At 36.7% G+C, this 19,783-nt stretch overlaps 5 protein-coding genes across 9 annotated transcripts; 1 reads left to right on the top strand and 4 right to left on the bottom strand.

Annotated features, from left to right (window-relative positions):
* The first annotated feature begins 6 nt into the window (after positions 1-6).
* Positions 7-2,002, top strand: LOC110845510. The gene is made up of 7 exons (XM_022091944.2): positions 7-364; positions 524-649; positions 718-825; positions 897-959; positions 1,042-1,320; positions 1,465-1,572; positions 1,647-2,002. Exons 1-7 carry the CDS (start codon positions 104-106, stop codon positions 1,788-1,790), a joined length of 1,089 nt encoding a protein of 362 aa, XP_021947636.1. The 5' UTR covers positions 7-103; the 3' UTR covers positions 1,791-2,002.
* LOC110845512 lies at positions 1,850-2,840 on the bottom strand. Its single transcript, XM_022091945.2, has 3 exons — positions 2,528-2,840; positions 2,185-2,450; positions 1,850-2,098 (listed from the first exon to the last, which is right to left on the bottom strand). The coding sequence occupies exons 1-3, from the start codon at positions 2,627-2,629 to the stop codon at positions 1,960-1,962; spliced, it is 507 nt and encodes a 168-aa protein (XP_021947637.1). The 5' UTR covers positions 2,630-2,840; the 3' UTR covers positions 1,850-1,959.
* Positions 2,841-2,967: 127 nt separating this feature from the next.
* On the bottom strand, positions 2,968-9,100 carry LOC110845508 (long-chain fatty acid transport protein 4). 4 transcript variants are annotated; one of them, XM_022091942.2, is made up of 15 exons: positions 8,808-9,100; positions 8,586-8,736; positions 8,390-8,515; positions 8,220-8,331; positions 7,969-8,157; positions 7,796-7,829; positions 7,572-7,710; positions 7,424-7,486; positions 7,217-7,350; positions 7,071-7,129; positions 3,996-4,203; positions 3,861-3,919; positions 3,698-3,790; positions 3,394-3,627; positions 2,968-3,316 (listed from the first exon to the last, which is right to left on the bottom strand). In XM_022091942.2, exons 1-15 carry the CDS (start codon positions 8,960-8,962, stop codon positions 3,165-3,167), a joined length of 1,908 nt encoding a protein of 635 aa, XP_021947634.1. In that variant the 5' UTR covers positions 8,963-9,100; the 3' UTR covers positions 2,968-3,164. The 4 variants fall into 4 exon arrangements, with proteins under 4 accessions (XP_021947634.1, XP_035706184.1, XP_035706186.1 ...); XM_035850291.1 differs by having other exon boundaries at positions 8,854-9,029; XM_035850293.1 differs by lacking the exons at positions 2,968-3,316; positions 3,394-3,627; positions 3,698-3,790; ... (9 more) ...; positions 8,586-8,736; positions 8,808-9,100 and adding exons at positions 4,388-4,730; positions 4,796-5,411; positions 5,481-6,041; ... (1 more) ...; positions 6,542-6,664; positions 6,740-6,770 and having other exon boundaries at positions 7,969-8,083.
* Positions 9,101-9,126: 26 nt separating this feature from the next.
* Positions 9,127-14,481, bottom strand: LOC110847732. Of its 2 annotated transcripts, none has more exons than XM_035850289.1 (14): positions 13,071-14,481; positions 12,841-12,977; positions 12,590-12,742; positions 12,358-12,505; positions 12,158-12,247; positions 11,804-12,057; positions 11,555-11,726; positions 11,299-11,479; positions 11,110-11,229; positions 10,924-11,002; positions 10,677-10,861; positions 10,253-10,587; positions 9,950-10,189; positions 9,127-9,826 (listed from the first exon to the last, which is right to left on the bottom strand). In XM_035850289.1, exons 1-14 carry the CDS (start codon positions 13,269-13,271, stop codon positions 9,764-9,766), a joined length of 2,358 nt encoding a protein of 785 aa, XP_035706182.1. In that variant the 5' UTR covers positions 13,272-14,481; the 3' UTR covers positions 9,127-9,763. The 2 variants fall into 2 exon arrangements, with proteins under 2 accessions (XP_035706182.1, XP_035706183.1); XM_035850290.1 differs by having other exon boundaries at positions 10,262-10,587.
* Positions 14,482-14,602: 121 nt separating this feature from the next.
* On the bottom strand, positions 14,603-19,088 carry LOC110847145 (long-chain fatty acid transport protein 4). Its single transcript, XM_022094010.1, has 17 exons — positions 18,844-19,088; positions 18,596-18,746; positions 18,430-18,518; positions 17,847-17,883; positions 17,659-17,770; positions 17,393-17,569; positions 17,249-17,303; positions 17,128-17,160; positions 16,998-17,059; positions 16,314-16,506; positions 16,046-16,133; positions 15,939-15,957; positions 15,778-15,851; positions 15,543-15,676; positions 15,399-15,457; positions 14,940-15,269; positions 14,603-14,836 (listed from the first exon to the last, which is right to left on the bottom strand). The coding sequence occupies exons 1-17, from the start codon at positions 19,008-19,010 to the stop codon at positions 14,685-14,687; spliced, it is 1,932 nt and encodes a 643-aa protein (XP_021949702.1). The 5' UTR covers positions 19,011-19,088; the 3' UTR covers positions 14,603-14,684.
* Positions 19,089-19,783: the final 695 nt, after the last annotated feature.

The raw sequence follows: 19,783 nt of genomic DNA, 5'->3' as shown, positions 1-19,783 counted from the left end.
TCACTTGTTTCTTTCTCCTCTCTGCTCAGTACGCTCACCACATCACTCAATCATAATTTTTCATTTTCATAATTAGAAATTATTAATTTTCGCGAGGCGAAAAATGGTATCGACAATGACTAAATTTAGTCGTGTCGCAACAACTATGGCAGACTCGGAGTGGCCGAACGGCAATCTCACTGAAGTCATTGGACGCCAATTGGACGCTTCATCATCAACGACAACCACCAGAGATTGTCCCATGATAAATACTATTGATACGGATGCATTTCCCTATGGAACCACTACAAGTACCACTGGTGAATCTAGGTGCAATGAGGAACTTGAACAGGAAGGAGACTTTTCGCCTGTACTCTGTTCGACGGTGAGTTTCAAATTGAAACTTTCAATTATTCTGGATGCTTTTGTAATTATAAAGGGAGGGATGAAACTGTCGTAAGTTGTTCCAAATGGAAGTATAGGAAATAATATTATATGCTTGAAATAAAACTAACTTATAATTTGTTTATAATTTTTTTAACAGAATTTTGAGACAGAAAGGAGAATTAGGAGACTAGATGTTGAAGATGACAACTCTACTACCAGTGAATGTAAACAGAATGAAGTACCCCCCGTTTTTCAAGATATCGAGTTTAATCCTGAGGAAATGGTATTCTTTCAATTTTAGCGAATGATCATGCCGAAGAAATTTAATCCATTTGGTTTGGCATCACATAGATTCCAATCCTGATTAACACAGACCTATCTGAACTTCAACATCTGATGGATAATGAAATTTTGGCTGAAAGAAGTCTCAGTTGGTTCGAATTTATACAAATATATAGGGTAATATATACAGGATTGTCAAAGGAATATTAGTGGTAATTTCATATGGACAATTTGTATGTAATACACAGCCCAAACCGGACGACTATATACTTAAAGGTGACAATGGATGTATATTAGACTTGAAATCAAAGGTACATACATATATGAGACTGAGACAATATAAATAATGGGCTAAAAGAAATAAAATGTGAGCTAAACACAAGTTTTTCTTAGATTGGGGATTACATTGACATTTCACCAGTGGTCAGCTGCTACCCAGTCTTTATTCACGCGAAACGTGCTCACCAATCTCAACCCTCATCACAATTTGAAGGTCCTAAAAACGTACGACGGAAATTCAAGCGGAAATCCCCACGTCGAAAACCAAAACCGAAACGTCGTAAAATTCAGCTTGAGACTGACATAAGACACGCAGAAGAGGACAATATGGGTCGTACGAAAACAGGGAATAAATTGAATAACAAACATATTGACCGCAGCAACGAACCCTTGGTAAGTAGTAGACGTCACTTATGTATTTGACACGCACTTTGGTGGAATACTTATTGACTCCGAAGATGGTCCGTCCAGTCAGTCGAGCATTAAATTTGATGATGTAAATATACTTATTTATTTTAAATTCTGTTCTCTATCTAGGACATTCCTCAAAGTGTAGATACACTCAACACGCACACAAATCTGGTTCTACCAAACCTGAAGTCTCAGGTTATGAACTTTGTGAAAAATAAATTTTCAAATCGTGATGTAAGTCTACTGAATTATAGTTGTTGATTATTTGATTTTTTGGGCGATGTTTATTTCAATTGACAAATTTCCAGATGTTGAGAATACGTGAAGAGTTGATGAAGTTGAAAGATGACGAGGACTATTTCAAATTGACGTCTCTTACCCCTTTAACTGCCGGTTTATTGGAACAAATGCTTTGTCGTAATTTACCAACTCAAGATTCAACGACATCATGACAGTGGTTATCTAAAGCTAAATTACAAATAGTTGTTTACATACTGCTGTACAAGATATATCTACTCTTTTCATGAAAGTATTTATTTTCTCATTTAATATTATATTGCTTTACAAATGGTTAATGATCAATTAATGATTTTGCATACTTATCAATACTACTATAGATAACTAATAAAGCAAAGTACAACCGTATAAAAATAAAACAAAAGAATTGATTTTTGCTAGTTTTCCAGCTTTGTTTTTTAATTCTTCAATTTCCTGCCCTTTCTGTGCGGCACTTGATGCAATTTCTACTGGCAAATCGGAACTTTGTGGAGGAGAAAATATAACGAAATCGGGTTAATGATATACTTTTAGAAATAATAACTTGTAAAAAATTCTTATTCTTCATACCTCTCACCGCCAACAATAGTATTATTTGTTGGCTTACAAATAAATTGTGGACAATCGGTCACGTTATTGCTTCTAATGCAACTATTTCCATCAAAATTGTACCCAATAGCACAATATTCCAATATTCCAAGAATTCGTCCCCTTCCTCGAACACATTTAAAAAATGCCGTGCAATCTCCAGGCTTTGGGAATTGCCCCACTTCGCCACATTCTCCTCCATCATCGGCATTCTCTGATGTTATGTGGTCAATAAATTGAGGAATCATCTATAAAAATTTCCACATACGCCTCAAATTATATTTGAAAAAACTTTGTTTTTGAAATTATGTCTTCTCTTTATTACCTCTTCGCAGGATTCCTCATGAAACCTTCGACCTTTTGACGACAGCACGGTGGCCACCGTTAACGCCAAAATAATAACCTGCCAACTTACGCCGTTCATCATTATACAGTTTTGTGAGATCACAGATGAATTGGTTTCTCAAATTCGACTAAGCAAATTTTCTGAACTTCAAAGTCTTATATATTTACATATAGGTATGTTTTGGTATGGTTTTAGGTACATATTTATGTCACACTGAACGAGTACAAATCGATTAATCATAATACTAGCAGCCTAATATTATTTGTATATGCGACAGTTGCTAATTAATTTGCAATAAAATTATGCAAAAGTTGGGAGTTTTCCCATATTGACACATACATAAGCAATTTCATGGGCCAAGACCACGACAAGGAAGGTGTTGTTGAATTAATTGTCATTATAATTCCCAAACCACCAAGTAGACCAGTAACTATTTGTCATTTATTTGTCCATATAAAAATAAAATAAACAAATGAACTAATGATAATTAATTTACTTAATTCGTACAAAAATGTCAACGAACTATTAGCGAACGAACCAAATATATTGCTACATTTTAAATTTTCTATTACTGCATGCAATATGTATGTAGTAATAATATGTATTTTTGTATATATTAAAAACGCAATTTGCTGGCCACAATGTCATCATACAGCTCTGCACTTAATTCTACGTATTTATTTCCATTGTAAAAATATATTTTATCACTTGTTTTGTGAATGTCAAATCCAACCTTTTGGTAATCTACTTTCTTTAACTTGTATGTACCTGCGATGACAAGAAACTTATTAAATTATGTAACATTAAATTACAATTTTTCAAGTTATGAATAGTATTATCCTCACCAGTCATTTCAAGTTTTGGTGAGATTCTAACAAATACGGGGCGAGCATAACTTGGCAAGGCCTTATTTACACAAAGGGCCAAGTTGTTCAAATCTAAATTATTGTCCGGATTTCCTATCACAACCATTCCTGCTCGTCCTTCCGCCCCAGGAACTTCCACGCCAAACACGACAGCATCTTCCTTCGTGATGGTACTTATGACAGCCTCAATCTCCAAGGTTGAACAATTTTCGCCTATTTGGACATTTTTACAAAAGTGCTTAATTGTTGGAGAAAACCTTATTCATGTTTAATTCGCACGGACCTTTCCATCGAAATGTGTCGCCTTTCCTATCTTTAAAAAATATGTAACCGAGTTCATCTTTCAGTAAAATATCTCCACTTCTAAACCAGGCATCTAAAAAATGTGAATTTTAACTTAACTATATTATACATATATACAACAAATTAATCGGTAGAAATATTACCTCCTTTGCGCCACACGTTTGACAATACCTTATCTTTCGATGAGCTTTTGTCGGCATACCTGAAATTAAAATGCATAAGGAAATTTAATAATCCATCAAATACATACCAATTATATATAATGTTTCTGGCTAAACCCTTCAAAATCCAAAAGTGGGTGACTTCTTCGAATTTTTCCAATCAGCTCTCCAGGCTCATTGGGTTTGCATTCTATTGCAAAACCAGTGTCCTTATCTCGAAGTGGTTCTCCAGTGACTTCATCCACCTTTATGATCTTCAAGGGATGTACATATGAAAACAAGACAGGAAGAAATCCAACAGCTCCAATTCTGCTATCAATGTTGACTACATAAAAGAAATTATTCTTCAATACCGAGTTATCATTGGGTAAAATTAATTAACCTTTAGAATCCCATTTATAAAATGTTGTCAAGAAAAATCGTATCACTAAGTCCCTAATTAATTTCCAATTAAATATCCTTCAGGCCCGAATAATTGTCAGTAAATTGTCTTCACGCACCCAAGCTGATGAATCTTTTCCGACCACACGGACCCGAATTTTATTTTCAAGAAAAAACCAACAGAATATGTTCGTATTATCACATGCAACGATATTTAAGAAAAACTACTACGATTCATGAGTAAACATAATTATGAAAATTAATTTAAATGGGTGGCAAAGATGATTCGTCCGAAAATTGAGCACCAGTGAGCAGATTTGCATCTTCACCAAATACTACGATTTCATGATTAGGACTTAAAATAAATTGAACTGCATTTGGGCCCAGAGTATCAATGTCTTCGGGAAGTCGTGGTTGCGATATTTGAGTGTGGGGCTGACTCTGCGTATTTTGTGGAGTGGTTGAGATTTTCTACAATGTAGCAAAAATTATTATTGGTATTATCGTCATTACCATTATACAATTATGGAAATTACCTTCAGCTTTTTATCAGTGTGATACCGCTTGAAACAAGAGTCACCTCCTTGAATACAAAGCCGAACCTTGCAAATCTCACAGCTGAAAGGGGTCGTCTTGCGTTTCGGAGAGTATTCAGCGTGGTGCTTGCAATAAATGCAGTCAGAGTACGATGGCGTTCCATTTTTATCTAAGTGTTTGACAGCAATATGGTGACAAGGTTTCAATCGAACTGGAAAGGCTGGATTTTCAGTTCGTGGTACTGTTGGAGGTCTTCCAATTGGTTTCTTGAGGGTTGGATATTTTTCTTGAATTTCTCTGACTATCTTCATGACAAAATCTTTGTAGGGTACAGCTCTCTGGTCAGCATGCAAGTGGTTGTACAGTATCATACTGTTGTAGGTAGCTACATCGATCATATTAAACACCACTTTCTTATACCATTTGTACAATTTCCGAACGGACTGATAGGGCTTGATACTCTTGTCAACATTGTCGACAGCTCCCATGATTGAGTTGTAAAGTAGCACCGTTGCTGGTTTCTCCCTGGTGTTCCTCGGATTGGACGACTCTGCAATGCGCATGGAATGGGGGACAAAAGTGTTCAACATGCATACCTCCCTCCTGTCACTCCAGCTATTTACATAGTTATTCTTATAATTGGGGTATTATTATTCTTAGGTAATGCATAAACTTGTAGCGTACCGTTCAATCAAAATTTCATCATCACAATAGGTTTCAACACGTCCTTTGGCCAGTTTCCCCCTCATCTTCGGCATCCCTTTCCGACGTCGCTGTACTGTGCCCAGCACATAAGTCTTTTCGGCGAGCATTATTTTGGCTAATTTCGGTCCCAGAAACCAATTGTCCAAAACGACACGATGAGCCTTGTTTAGATAACCTTGCAGTAGAGTGAGTACTGTTGCGCCACCAAATCCGAGATCCTTCACCCAGGTCCGATCAGCTAGAGGAGTAGATTTCCCTTGGTATGGCAAGATATTCAGGACGAACTTGAGGGCACAATCGCACAAGACGAACATTTTGATCCCGAACCGACCTCGCTTCTTAGGATTATACTGGCGGAATGACAATCGTCCTTTGTAGGCAAGAAGAGTCTCATCAATGCAAATATTTTTGCCTGGTAATATTGCACTGGAGAAATTGCCCAAAATATCGTGCATGAAGCTGCCCAATTTGCAAAAACGATCTCTTCCTGTGTAATTCTCATTGTTTGAAAAATGTAAAGCTCTCAGGATGCCTTGAAATCTGTAAAGTTGAATTTATGCATGCATTTTATGTATGTACATATGTACCATTATTTATCTCATGCTACCCTATCATACCGATTTCGAGACATAACGGTTGCAAAGAACGGAGTTTGAATCAACTCATCGGTACTCCAATATTCTCGAATGGACGGCTTCTTCACCAGCCCCATCATGAAAGTAATCGCTAAGAATTGCCAAATCTGCGCCAAATCGACCGGTTTCCAATCCGTGTATGAAGCAGGGTGCCTTGTCCAATCAATCCTGTTCTGCGTACCGGTTCGTCTCTCGCACCACATCCCCAATGATTCCGTCAGTGAGGAATTTCTGCAGCATTTGTAGAGGGGACGTCCTTCTTGAAACGCCAAATTCCGGGCGGATTTTGTCTTCGGACTCGTCAAAATCTTCAACCACAGGGGCGAACAGCTCATTTTCCCTGAACTAGATCATACAATGTAAGTATGAGGATATATATCATAAAATTGGAATATTAGGACTTACGGTGGGGTCGCGATTCGCAGTGCCATCCAACGAATCTGAATCGTCCTCGGAATCGCTTTCTGTTGCACTCGCTATCCTCCTCCTCAGACCCCGAATCATGAAAATGCTCTTCTGAATCGCTTTCTGCACCGTATACAATATATGTATATGCACATACATATATGATATTTAAATATATATGAATTTGTTCAAAATTACCGTCTGACATCTTGGAATTGGCAAAATTGACCTGCAAAATCACTTTTCGTAGTCGCAAAATATTTTTTTTTTGAAAATACACGTATTTGTGTATCTGGGATTCAACGGATTTTGTCGTGTGTCCATGACATTCGTGTATCTGGGACACACGACCAAATTTCAAAATTCCATGACATTCATGGAGTTGGGATTTGGGGGATTTTTTACAATTCCATGACACTTGTGTACATGGGATTTAAGTGGAAAATTAATAAATTCCATGACATTCGTGGACTGGGATCCTAAAGGTTAAGGAAAGCTGACGCGTTTGCTGACGAGATTTTTTATGTACCTATATTGCAATTTCCTTCTGTTGCACCGTATATTTCTCCAATGTGCTTAATGCCAAATCTATATACAAATAATAGATCTGTAGTAATAACCGTTAGTGAATGTCTCAATGAATGTCTGAACGATTAAAGCTTTGCTTAAAGAAACCTTTCCACAAATTCTTTCCATATTTCCAATTTTAGCCCGTTCCCGAACATTACACGTACTTTGTGACCTTTGTCCAAAGAAGATGGTGGCTGAGTGACAAGGTATCTACAGATTTCACCAATATATTGCGCTACCTAAATACCATTAGCGGACCATTAGCGACCGTGGTACTACAAATATGCAAAAGCAGCAATAGCCATTTCTTACAGTAACGTCGTAGGCGATACAGTCTTTCCAAAAATTTGAAGCCGAAAATTTCTTTCGGACGACCTATTGGATCGAGAAATATTTTATAATTTTGAATACGCGTTTGCATATTGTAACCATTCATCCTAAGCATCGTCCAGTTGCCTACCTGGGTGACACCATACGTTAGCATCGTCCCAGCTCCCAAAAACGTCCCCGCTCCATGGTACAGAGGCAACGAGGTGTATAACGTGTCCGTCTTTTTGAGACCGTGCATATAAAACACTCCAACAGCCGCCATTAAAAATCTAATATAAAACTTATCCTAAGTTTTGAAAATATTCTAATACGCTCATGCGAAACATCTAACACCTAAAACTAAAGAAAATAAACCTGGAATTCTTGATTGTGGATGCTTTCGGCAAACCTGTAGAAAATAATTGTAGAAACTAATTTTGCGCATTCATGTACTGAAATTAAGGAATGTCTGGATTATTGACAGCCGAGAAATTTGGTTTGAAATACGTGAAGCGTCATTTATAAGATTCCATTCAAAATCGGCAAACCTGTTGTTCCTGATGTATAGATATACATTAGATTGTCGAGAAAACCAATAGTCTCCTTCACCACAGGTTGCGTCCCTTTAACATCCCTTAACTGTGTCATCAAATCCTTGGACACATTGCTCAGTTTTGCAGAGGTTTCTTTTCCGATGCAGAACAAAGGTTTTGTGCCAAGATCAAGTTCTTCCAAAGCTAAATAAATGATTCTTTGTTAATAGACTTCTTAAATATGAAATTGTTTTTCGCTTATATACCAGTTGATAAACCAGGACTATAAATTATTGCTTTGCAACTAACAGCTTCGAAACAATGCTTGAGGGACTGAAGCCTTAGGTTATAGTTTACAAGGGATGAGACAACTCCAATCTGAAATTTCAATAGTATAGCGTCTCATTTTTTAGACCTTGAATAAAAATTTTCCTACCTTGCTCAATCCTAACCAAAGGATTGTATACTCTGAACAATTTTCCATAAAGATTGCCACAGTGTCCCCTTTTCTGTAACCTTCGGCTTGAAAATAATTTGCAACTTTGTTTGCAAGTTCTTGAATCTACGAATTTAACTTTGTTTTATCATCATATGTATGAATACACATATTTACATATGCATAACTATTCAACCTGTTCTGCTGTCCATTTCTGTTCCTCGAAGCGAAGCAAGATTTTCTTTGGATTTCGCCTTACAACATCGTCAAAAGCCTGGGACACGGTGCAATTGTAATTTTGTAAAACCCATAAATCACGAACGACATGCAGCAAACGGAACAAAGCCCTGAAATATGATTAGCAACATGAAACTCAGAAGCATCAAGTATTAAAAATAACTTTTTTTATACAACTTACGTCACGTCTCTCGGAAAGGTTCTTATGACTGCAGAAACGAACTTACGATATGAAATTATCCAGATGATCCCGATAACTCCAAGACATACCCCCAACGCCCGTGCTGGGGAAAAGCTAGGGCTCGCGGTTATTAAAGAGGACAATAACGACGACATTTTGACAGTTTTTGCGATGCTTTGTACACTGTTAACTCTATTGCTTTACTATTACTGCCATTATTTTATTTTATTTTTAAAATTTTTTATTCATTATGTCAATATATGTACAGAAATAACTGGACCACTTACTGGGTCAACTATGTTTTGTGAGACCAATGTGACTATTTAGTAATAACTTTATTTACGAACAACAATTACGCCTTCATCTATAAATATATGTACATATGCATACATAACATGGGTCATGAACATGGGTCTGTTCAAGTTAATCAGCCAACACTGAAGATAACCAGCATCATATTTTGTATGGGAGCTACAGTTTTCTTGCATATATATGTATATATAAGCAGTCATTCATCAATATTTGATTATAAACGCTCAATACTACGATAAGCGATGACAGATTAAAAATCTTTCCATAAGTATTTATTGACATGGATGTTTGGCACAAGATTATGAGGTCAAATTCCAATGTCCACTAAAACATAATAAATTCCGCAGAAAAACATTAATAATTCATAAGTCTTAATATTGCTCATATCTTATTAAGAAATACAAAAGTTGTACCCGCAGTACTAAAAGCTTGTATAAAAACTGATCAGCAGCTTACAAATAATATGGGCTTAAATAAGAGTGTATTTGATTCGGTAATCTCGTTCCAAGTGCATTGATTACTTGACCCTTTGGCCTGTATGCACAAGACGTAATCATGCACGTATCTAACTATATATAACAAAAAAAGCATTATCCTAAGGCAGTTTCAGGATAAATTATTTTTCCTCCGGCACATCGTATGTTTCAAAAGACAAGGAGATATTCTTGATTCACGCCTTCAATCCCATCATCAATGGACAACAAGACCTATTGAAATTATCAAAGAAATAGGGTCAATCAATGCGCCAGAGATCCAAGGGTTGCTAGTTGCGTAAATGTTACTAAAACATCATATAGAGCAAGTTCTCATTTATTTACGTATTTATGTACCATAAATGTGAAGAAAAGCACATGAGCCGAGAGCATATGAAAGATGTCATGCTTATCATAGAACGGATAAGGCAGCACCCACATACAGGCCTCATCATTGTCTTTGTGCTGGGTTGACGGTTCACTCCACTCATTTTGCAGAAAAAGGAAGCCAGTGACCACGCCCACCGAAAGAGCTACTGTCAAATACACAAAAACTTGTACCGATTTCCATTTGCAGGTGAATTCACCAAACACAATCTGAAAATAAAATATTGCTGATATTTCTTGTGGGTAACACTTGATTGCATAGTAAAATTGTACCCCTCTCACTTTCATCAGAATGTAGTAGACGATATTCAGGCCAAAATTTGCTCCAAGGAAAAAGAACACATATTGGAAATAATTTGCCGTCAGTGAAAAGTATATGAGGAAGCTGTTTAAGCTCAGTAGCAACAAAGCGTAAAGAAACCTTTCCCAACGGAATTTTGGCAGTTTCCACTGCCAGAGTTTGGGGAAAATCCACAAAAACCTAGGAATGTTCCCCAAGGTCTTTGTGAACGCCTGTACGGTTACTGAATCAACTCTGGCTTCACCGGCAGTTCCACTAATTCTTTGAAGTGGAACAACTTCCTGCTTGTCCATTGTCCGTGAAACTCCTAATCGGATAATATTGAATATTATTTGTATGCCAATTTCGATATTTCAAAAACAACTAATTTTCAGTATATGTATGACATTTACATACTTTTTATGGGGTAGCCGCAGTAAAGCGAATAAACAGAGGCATAGAAAATGAAAATCCCTTGCATAACAGCGGCTGCTATTCGAAATCCAAAAAAGGTGTCTTCAAAATCTCGAAAGTAGCGTTCGAACGCGATTCCAAGGGTTGAGATGGTCAAGATTATGATTAATGCCGCACATGAAAAGCCACTATTATTTGCATATTTATGTAAATTTACATGTAGTGACAATTTGATATATTTAAATCTCACATGCTAACGGTGTTGGGACGACGAGCCTCAAAGAGTTTTACTTGACAAATGCCAATCAACACAGCCAAATAAATCATGTCTAAAATTATGTAATGCACACCTTCAGTTTAAACTTTCCCAAGTGTGGTTTATGCATAAGGTAGATTAAGGTAGAGCATGCATATAGTAACAAAACATTCAACATACCATATTGGAAATTGGATTTGGATGGACAGAAGTGATAAGTGAAACTCATTAGTCCCTTTGCAATCAAGCCCAGTCCCATGGCGTAATATAACCCTACGAAATACTGTACGCCCTCTTGTTCTAAAAATATACACGTTTTAATTTCCAATCAAAATCTACGCTTTACAATTTAGTACATATGATTGGCACCTTCTGATTTCTTTTGCAAGAATTGCTTCATAAATGATACAAAAATGAAACAGACCCCCAAAACCAGATATGACACATTCGACCACAAGTGATTGGCATCCTGAAAAATCCAGAACTTGTGAGAGCACAATGAATTGTAGGAACAAATCCCGTAAAGGCCCGAGTTATTATTCATTGAAATCTGTAAAGAACGTAAATATTGTTATGTGTGTCACTAAATATGTAATTTTGGATCGAAAAAGAAGTTGATTAATACCAATCCGTTGTAGACGGTCTGCTCTAAGATAGGAAGAGCGTATAAAAGGGAAACCATAATGGTCCACTTGCCGTACTTGTTGGGCTTGATAGTTTGAGATTGAGAAAATTGTTTCACGCAAACAGCTTTGGTTTCAGACTTATTGACATTGTACGTTCTGCATGCCAACATTCTATCAAAACAGTAGTAAATTAGTGATTAATGCCAATTTTAGGTAAAAAAGGAATGACGTTCTGTGGACTGTTTTACCTTCTCCTAGAACAAGTATATGTGATCAAGTACACCGATACAACAATCACCCCCACAATCAAACTGAGTAGGGGTGGGATTGCAATTTGTAGCAAAAAATGGCCATTTGTGACCGATATGGGAAGGTCGTTCTTCAAACTGATATTAAGGTCAGTGTATCTATGTCCTGTGGACTTTGAGTACATTTTTCCACACAAAGTGTCATCAGAGAGTACAACCACTTTCACAAAGAACCCTCGGAGGTAATCTGTCATCTATGTGTACAAAAAAATACAATAATAAAAATACGTTCTACATTTGCTTATTATTACATGGATTACGCGGTTGTCGTCTAATTAATTAATAAATACTTACGTCAACTCTGATCAGTCCATTTTTAGACATGATTTTCCACTCATTTCCCCCTCGAAAATTGTCTTCGGATGGAAGAAATGAAGCTGGGCACTAAAATAAGTAGATAAGATATAAATACAATTACATGTTTCAATAAATCACTTGCAACAAATTAAATACTGTACGGATTTACATATTGCAATCCTAAATATGAAATTTACCTTGGGTTCTTGAATCCCAACTGCAAGACAATTTTCGTTGCTCGCAGATATGTGGAGAGCCACATTTTGTGAACCATTAGCATGAAAAGGGACCCGGATAAGGATTGGTGTCGTAGGGGACGTGGATAGTTTTCTTGATTTATCGAGGCTAAATTTTTAAAAGTTTTGTGGACTTCAGTATATTATTCAATCAGAGATAAAGCCATTTGGTACACATAGGAAAAAAATTCACATTAGTTGAGAATCCTCCTGAATTACTTTCACCATCATATGAAATCCGATTAATTGAGAGCTTCCTGTTGCAACGGCGACCAATACCGCGTCTTTCTCAGCTTCGTTTATGTCCATCAGGCAGAGAGTCCTGCTGGCAGTCGTGTATCGTATTCTATTCATAAATACATATTTTTTATCAACGAAGCATGCACAATCACTAATTTATATGATGAACAATCATACGACAAGGTTCGTTATCGTTCCACTTACGGGTTTGCCGTTTTGGAGTGAACACTTAGAGGCAGCTCGACTTGTGTAGTAGAATATCGTTGTATTAAGGAAATGAAAACCGGAAACATGGACGGGGTGTCCTCATCTACTTTAAGCTCAAATCTTAGCATCGTGGTCTGCAATAATTTTAGTAAAGAACAAATACATATATTCGTGTACCTACAAATGGAAAATTGCTATTAAATAAGTCAGTCAATACATATGCATACCGAGCTGTTGAAGCCGAAAATGAAATCGGGGGAGATTCTCCATCGAGTTGGACGAAATTGACTCACGTTGGCACTGACGGAATTCGGATATTTTGGGGTTACAAGTAATGGAGTTTCGTAGTAGTCTGATCCATGAGCAACATATCCAGCGTGGGACCGACTTATCAGGCACATCAAAATCGGCAGCAGTATTTCAAACATTTTGAAAAGATGATCAGATCCGGTGTATGTAATCCTTGATATTTATTAGCATGCACACATTCACCTTTACTTTTAATTTCATATATGGTATTTAAATTAGAATAAGATTTGTGACCAAATTTTAAGACATTATGGCACTGCACTTCACTGATCAACCTGATCAACAATCAATCAAAGTACACTATTATTTTATGTGAAATGATCAAAAAATGTTTAATTAACACGATCCAATTACTAACTAGCCGATCCTTCCGCTCACCTTGAGCAACACCACACAAGTTTAAATCTCCCTTTACTGCATACGACTATGAAATTCTTCCTGGCTTAGTTTGGCAATTGACAACTAATTCACTTAGGTTTCATTATGATTATTACCAGCAGATTATCATATAGAAGAGTGCACATGAGCATGTATTATGCTTTGCTCAACAAGGCTTTCGACATACACTTGTCACTGTTTATTCGCTAAAGAATTCAAAATAAGTAATGAGGAAGGCGGAGAAGAAGCCGTCTCGAGGCCAGGTTTATATACTTATCAATAATAATGTGCGTTTATTTCAACACGTCGTCTCACTTTTCATACGTATTATTTTCTATGTTAGTGCATATGTATGTATATGCAAAGAGACAAAGTTTGCAACACTGATCTTGTCTGACTGGGGTACTTACACTGCGTCGTGGGTTTATGAAAATGACGATGAGTGACTGGAAGTTGACAAAACTAACTCCGGAGAGCCTATCATTCTTGAAAGTATTCCCTGTATTCTTTCCTTTATTATTGTATAGTAAATTGACATGACCAGTTGTGGGGAGTAGGAGATCGAGCGAGAGTTTAGATCAAATTCCATGCATATTGTTTCAAGCGTAATCAGGAGTAGAGTTAGACTTGTGATGCCGACACTGTTTACAAAACTTTGTACATGCATGGACTGATAAAAAAATAAAGCGACTTTCTTTTATGGTTCCAACTGCCACATGAACATATAATAATTTAACCATGATGAACAACTGGATCAAGAAATAATTTACTGCCAAAGTTTCTAGTAATTTCTCGGCTGGATAAGATTTTGTTATCGTACGTAGTTGTTCAAGAATGATGAACGGATGAACGTGCTTAATCATTATTTTGTGACTTTTGACTGCGATAATAATGTGCGCACCATCGTAGTTTGCTGGCGACAGAATTCTTAAGGAACCGTAACAAATTATTGTAAACAAAAATTTTAACAACTGTCTGAGCATGCACATTTTCATTACTTCAAGATCTCAATTTTCAACCCTGGAAAAATCGAGGGTTAAAATGAGAGTTTACAGAGGAGTGACCGAGTGGCTTTGTCTGTAGATAAAATCAATTCGTCTTTATTTTTCAGATTTTTTTGTTAGTATTATCACTTCAATAACAAATTCTATTAGTTAAAGTCTTACTTGACCAGATACGAGCTTATTGAATAAGTCATGCTCTAGATTTACGTATTTGTGATTTGAGAGGAAATAAATATTGTCTTTAATTTTGTTGATATCAAATCCTTCCTTCTGCAAATCGACTTTTCGAAGTTTGTACGTTCCTGAGAAATTAATAAAATCAATAAATTAAAACATAATCATATATTTTCATATGCATATATTTTCATGATTAATGGACATACTAAATATGCAAATATGTAGTACCTGTTAGTTCTACTTCATGCATAGTTCTTACGAAAAGAGGCCTTGCATAAACTGGGAGACTTTTTGTCACCTTACTGGCCAAAGCATCCATGTCCAAGTCACTGTTCGGATCTGCTATCGAAACCATGCCGCATCTTCCTTCATTTCCCGGAATTTCGACCCCGTACACCACAGCGTCCCTCAATCCACAGACATTGCTAACCACGGATTCGACCTCGGCGGTGGAACAGTTTTCGCCTTTCCACCTGAAAGTGTCTCCAGTACGGTCCCGGAAGTAGAAGTAACCGAATTCGTCCATGACTAAAATATCGCCACTTCTGAACCAGGCGTCTAAAAAATGGACAAATCAAGGAGGCATTATGCATTAGCAACCCCATTCATTCCACATTTTGGTCAATAAAGATTAACTTTAAATTGAAGAACACTTATATTCAACAAATTAATAGTTAGGAATAATACCTCCTTTTCGGTAAGCGTCACGAATAATTTTATTTTCCCTTGCTGCAGGATCAGCATACCTGAATTTGTACACAAATTACAAGCTACATTTTAAACAGTATAATTTTTTGAAGACTCGTAATTTCAGTTGTGGATATTTTATACCCTTGAAAGTCTCTTAAAGGATTCCCAGCGATAATTTTTCCTATCAGTTCACCAGCTTCATTTGGTTTGCATGCAATAACCCGATTTGTTTTAGGATGCCTGAGTATTTCTCCAGTTTCCTCATTCACTTTGACCTAGTGTATATATTATCATTGGTAGCTAAGTTATTGTGCGGCCCTCAGCATTAATTCAATCAGCTATGTTAATTCGATTTCAATTTTGTTCAATGGTTTACCAAAGAGGTGGGCAGAAGAGGGTAGGCGAAGCGTGGGAAAAATCCAACCGCTCCAACTTTACTGTCGATATTCACTGCAAAAAGAAGAGACAACAATAGTCACATGCATGTATGCAATTGGAAATTATATTATGAAATGCATGGAATTATTGTAAACATACCAACATTGCAGTTTCCTTCCTATGAGGGGAACATACGAAATAATCAAGCTTGAAATTACAATTAACAATTCAGCAAAAAAGTATGCGCCAGTGCAAGAAAAAGTTACCGTCGAGCCGTACAACTCTCCAATACGCTTGACTCCGAATCGTTGGACGAAGCTGGCCCATATCTCGGACCTGAGTCCATTCCCATACCTAGTGAATAAATATATAATCATTCAAATTCAATTCACTGCTTGGTCTATTTCTGACATTTGGACTTAAATCACGAAAAAGTTAAATATTTACTCATTTTCATGCAAATTATGTACATATGTAAGAGAAGGATGAGTAATTTAAGGTAACTTTACTTTCACCATCACAAATTCCACTTACATGATACGCACTCGATGCTGCTTATCTTCTGGAGATGGAGGTTGTGAATACAAATACCTACAGATTTCTCCGATGTATTGGCAGACCGTCACCTTATAGCGAATGCAGTCCTTCCACCAACTGGAGGCAGAAAATTTCTTTTTGATGACGATTGATGTACCATAAATCAGGGCTTGGCCAATGCCAAGAATTCCTATTGTACAAAATATTGTAACCATTATACTCTGATGCTCATGTCCTTTAGTTTCTAATTTAGGGTTCCTGTGTAGGACAAGGAAAATAATTCCGAGTGCGAGTACAAATATTTTCCCAGTCTCATCTTTCCCTCTCGTTTAGCATAACATTGTTTCGCCTATCTCGAAACTTCGCATCGACATTGTGGGGGGGGGAGTCGACCTCAGGGAAATGCATTCTCCGGTGTTTAGAATTTGGTTTTCTGTGTCTGATGAAAACTACCATCAGACGAAGAAAAACAAATAAAAAACATTGGACTGAACCCTGGTGTCAACTCCCCCCCCCCACAATTTCGATGCAAAGTTTCGAGATAGGCGAAACAATGTTATGCAAAACGAGAGGGAAAGATGAGACTGGGAAAATACTCGCACTCGGAATTATCTTCCTTGTCCTACACAGAAACCTTAATGCAATAATTAGTCTAATTTAGTTTAAGCTTTGCAAAATTACCACCAGCCGAGTGATAGAGAGGCAACGCCGTGTATTGGATATCAGACTCGGTCAGGTCATGCATGTGGAGTTATAATATAATAATTATAATGCATAACACAGTTATAACATAATAATTCCATAACCTTACAAGTTGTGTCCGCCGACGCCCATAAAGAAAAACCTTTTTGTTTCATGTACACAAACATTGATTATTCCGTCCAAGATGGTTAAAATTAGTTTAAAATTCCATATGCCATTAAATTAATCACCTAGAATGTTTTATAGGGGCGGCCTTCGGAAGCCCAGTGGTCCCCGAAGTGTAAACTAAATTTAATTTCATAATAGCATAATTAAGGTAAATGAACAAATATGATCAAATATCGTGCGTATGAAACAAAGTGTGCGAGTCTCACTGTAGACAAGATTATCATGAAAGCCAACAACTTCTTTCACCACAGGATTGGTTCCTAAATTCCTCTTTATGGCTTCATCCATGTCAATTGAGTTGTCCACTGTGATGGATTTGCCAGAATGTCCAGAGCAGTATATTGGCAGATTAAGCAATCCTTCGTCTTTCAGTTCTTGGATGGCTGCAAGTGTAAATGGGAGACGAAGTACGTAAGATAAGGATTTTCTTTGCACCACCATCCACATTACTGCACAAGAGATAATCTGTTACCTTCAGAAAGTTCATGCCCATAGATTATGGCCTTCGAGTTGACCACTTCAATTGAATGGAGCAAAGGTTTGAGACGCAAATTAAAGTTTATTAATGAACTCATTACTCCGATCTGGAATTATAATGTGCACAATGCAATGAATTTTGGAGAAAATGACAAAACTTTATTTCGAAACTTCTCCACTTACTTTAGAAAGTCCAAGCCACACAGCCACAAATTCCGGTCTATTTAACACAAACGATAGTAAACTCGGTTACTCAAAGCAAATAAATAAGTCATGATGGAATGAGCAGTACAAAGGGTCACAAAAAGTGAGTAGCTATAAGTTTTCGCTAACGCAAAAGTAAAATCCTACGTCAAGGCTGTATTATTAACATTGGGATTAATTAATAGCTTGGGGAGTAAAGATTAGTGGGTGTGAAAGCCTCAACTTTTATGGGGTCATTCAATATCTCACGTCTCACCCCTTCAACAAACAAGACTTGTCCATTATCAATCTAAACCTTGACAAGAAATTCAGAACAGAGCCATTCATTCATGCGTGGAGGAACACTCTTTCTATATTTTGATTACGAATTATTTCAAAAGGGCTTTATTTTTGGCTAAAATTTAGAAAACTCAGTAAAGGAAGCCTAAACATGACGTGAGTACGCTGCTAACTCTGTATCTCATTCTCATGTTTTATTTTTGGCTTTACGTGATCCTATTCATTGATCATCCAATTATGATAAAATGAGGATTCTTTTAATGCAGTTTGGTAAGAAATTTACCGATTATTCATGAAGAGAGCAATAGAATCGCCTTTTCTAAACCCTTGAGACTGGAAATAATTGGCCACGCGGTTTGCATAATCAGAAACCTTGAAAACATTACATTTAGATCAGATTATAGAATATTGCTATATGATCAGTACTTGTTACACAATTAAAGACGAACCTGGGCAAAAGTCCATTCTTGGTCTTCGAAATAGAAGCAAACCTTGTTTGGATGTTTCTTTACTATTTCGTCAAACATTTTTCCGACTGACATATTTTTTAGGCCAAAAATTTTTAGCGTTTTTATAACTCTTGCGAATCTCACTACCGCCCTGTGATAAAATATGATATAACCAGTTTTTATACATACTTTGATTTCAGCTTCCTCTTTTAATTTATATAGTTTAGCCACATAGCTCGTAAAATTACCTGCAGTCACGGGGAAATGTCTTCACGAGGATCACTACCATTTTCCGATAAATTATAAGCAAGAGTAGGGTCAAGGAAAGTATGGATACGGTGGCAATGAAGGTCACCGAAGTGTACCAAGGACTTTCTTCGAGGGAAACCCCCTCCTCAACCGCCCGATTATCCATATTTGCTGATAATTTATTTGCCCAAGAGTTCCGAAATATGGAGTTTGGACGAAGACCAGAGCAAGAAAGGAGAAATATCACTGAGAACACATCGACTTTAAAGAAGTAGTATCTCAATCCATTTTTAATTGAGATACATAATTTGCACTTATCAAATATTAAAAATATATATACTTATGTACTTTCATCTCATCAATAATTTCAGCCAAGTCCAGCTCGATGGTGTCGTAATAGATACTGAGCAGTGTCAGATTGGCATATATTCAGACCCTATTGATTATTATTTGTCTGGAGGAATTATTAGCAATAGATGTGTAAAAGTTAATGCATTCAAACATCTAAGCATTAATTTACTTAGGATTAACGTTGCAACGACACTTAATATTGTACTGGATGTACCGTTAAAACGAGGAGTAATATGCGGCATAGAAAAATCATTGGGTAATTTATTGGATGGAAATCAAGTTCAAGAAAAATATTAATTTACTATGAACGGACACGCGAATAAGAAATGCACCTCGGACTCTGACCTATGTTGTGACCATTCCAGTGAAGCCTGTGATTCAACAGTTCTTAGGAATATGTGGTAGTGGATTCTCATTTTACATATGTACGGATGGCTGTACATAAATGTAGATACCAATTTATTTGCATTGATGGGTGTGATCTAGACTTGCACTTGGTTGGAATAATTAGGTTAACCAAGTCATAAATGTTATCATCAAAACGGCGGTTGTTGTGTAATATTAGCATAAAAAATTACAAATGATACA

Source organism: Folsomia candida, unplaced genomic scaffold (assembly GCF_002217175.1).
Source record: "Folsomia candida strain VU population unplaced genomic scaffold, ASM221717v1 Fcan01_Sc003, whole genome shotgun sequence".
In the NCBI taxonomy this organism is placed as follows: domain Eukaryota; kingdom Metazoa; phylum Arthropoda; class Collembola; order Entomobryomorpha; family Isotomidae; genus Folsomia; species Folsomia candida.
Note: the sequence above shows the minus strand (reverse complement) of the source record. Positions and strands in the feature narration are given on the sequence as shown.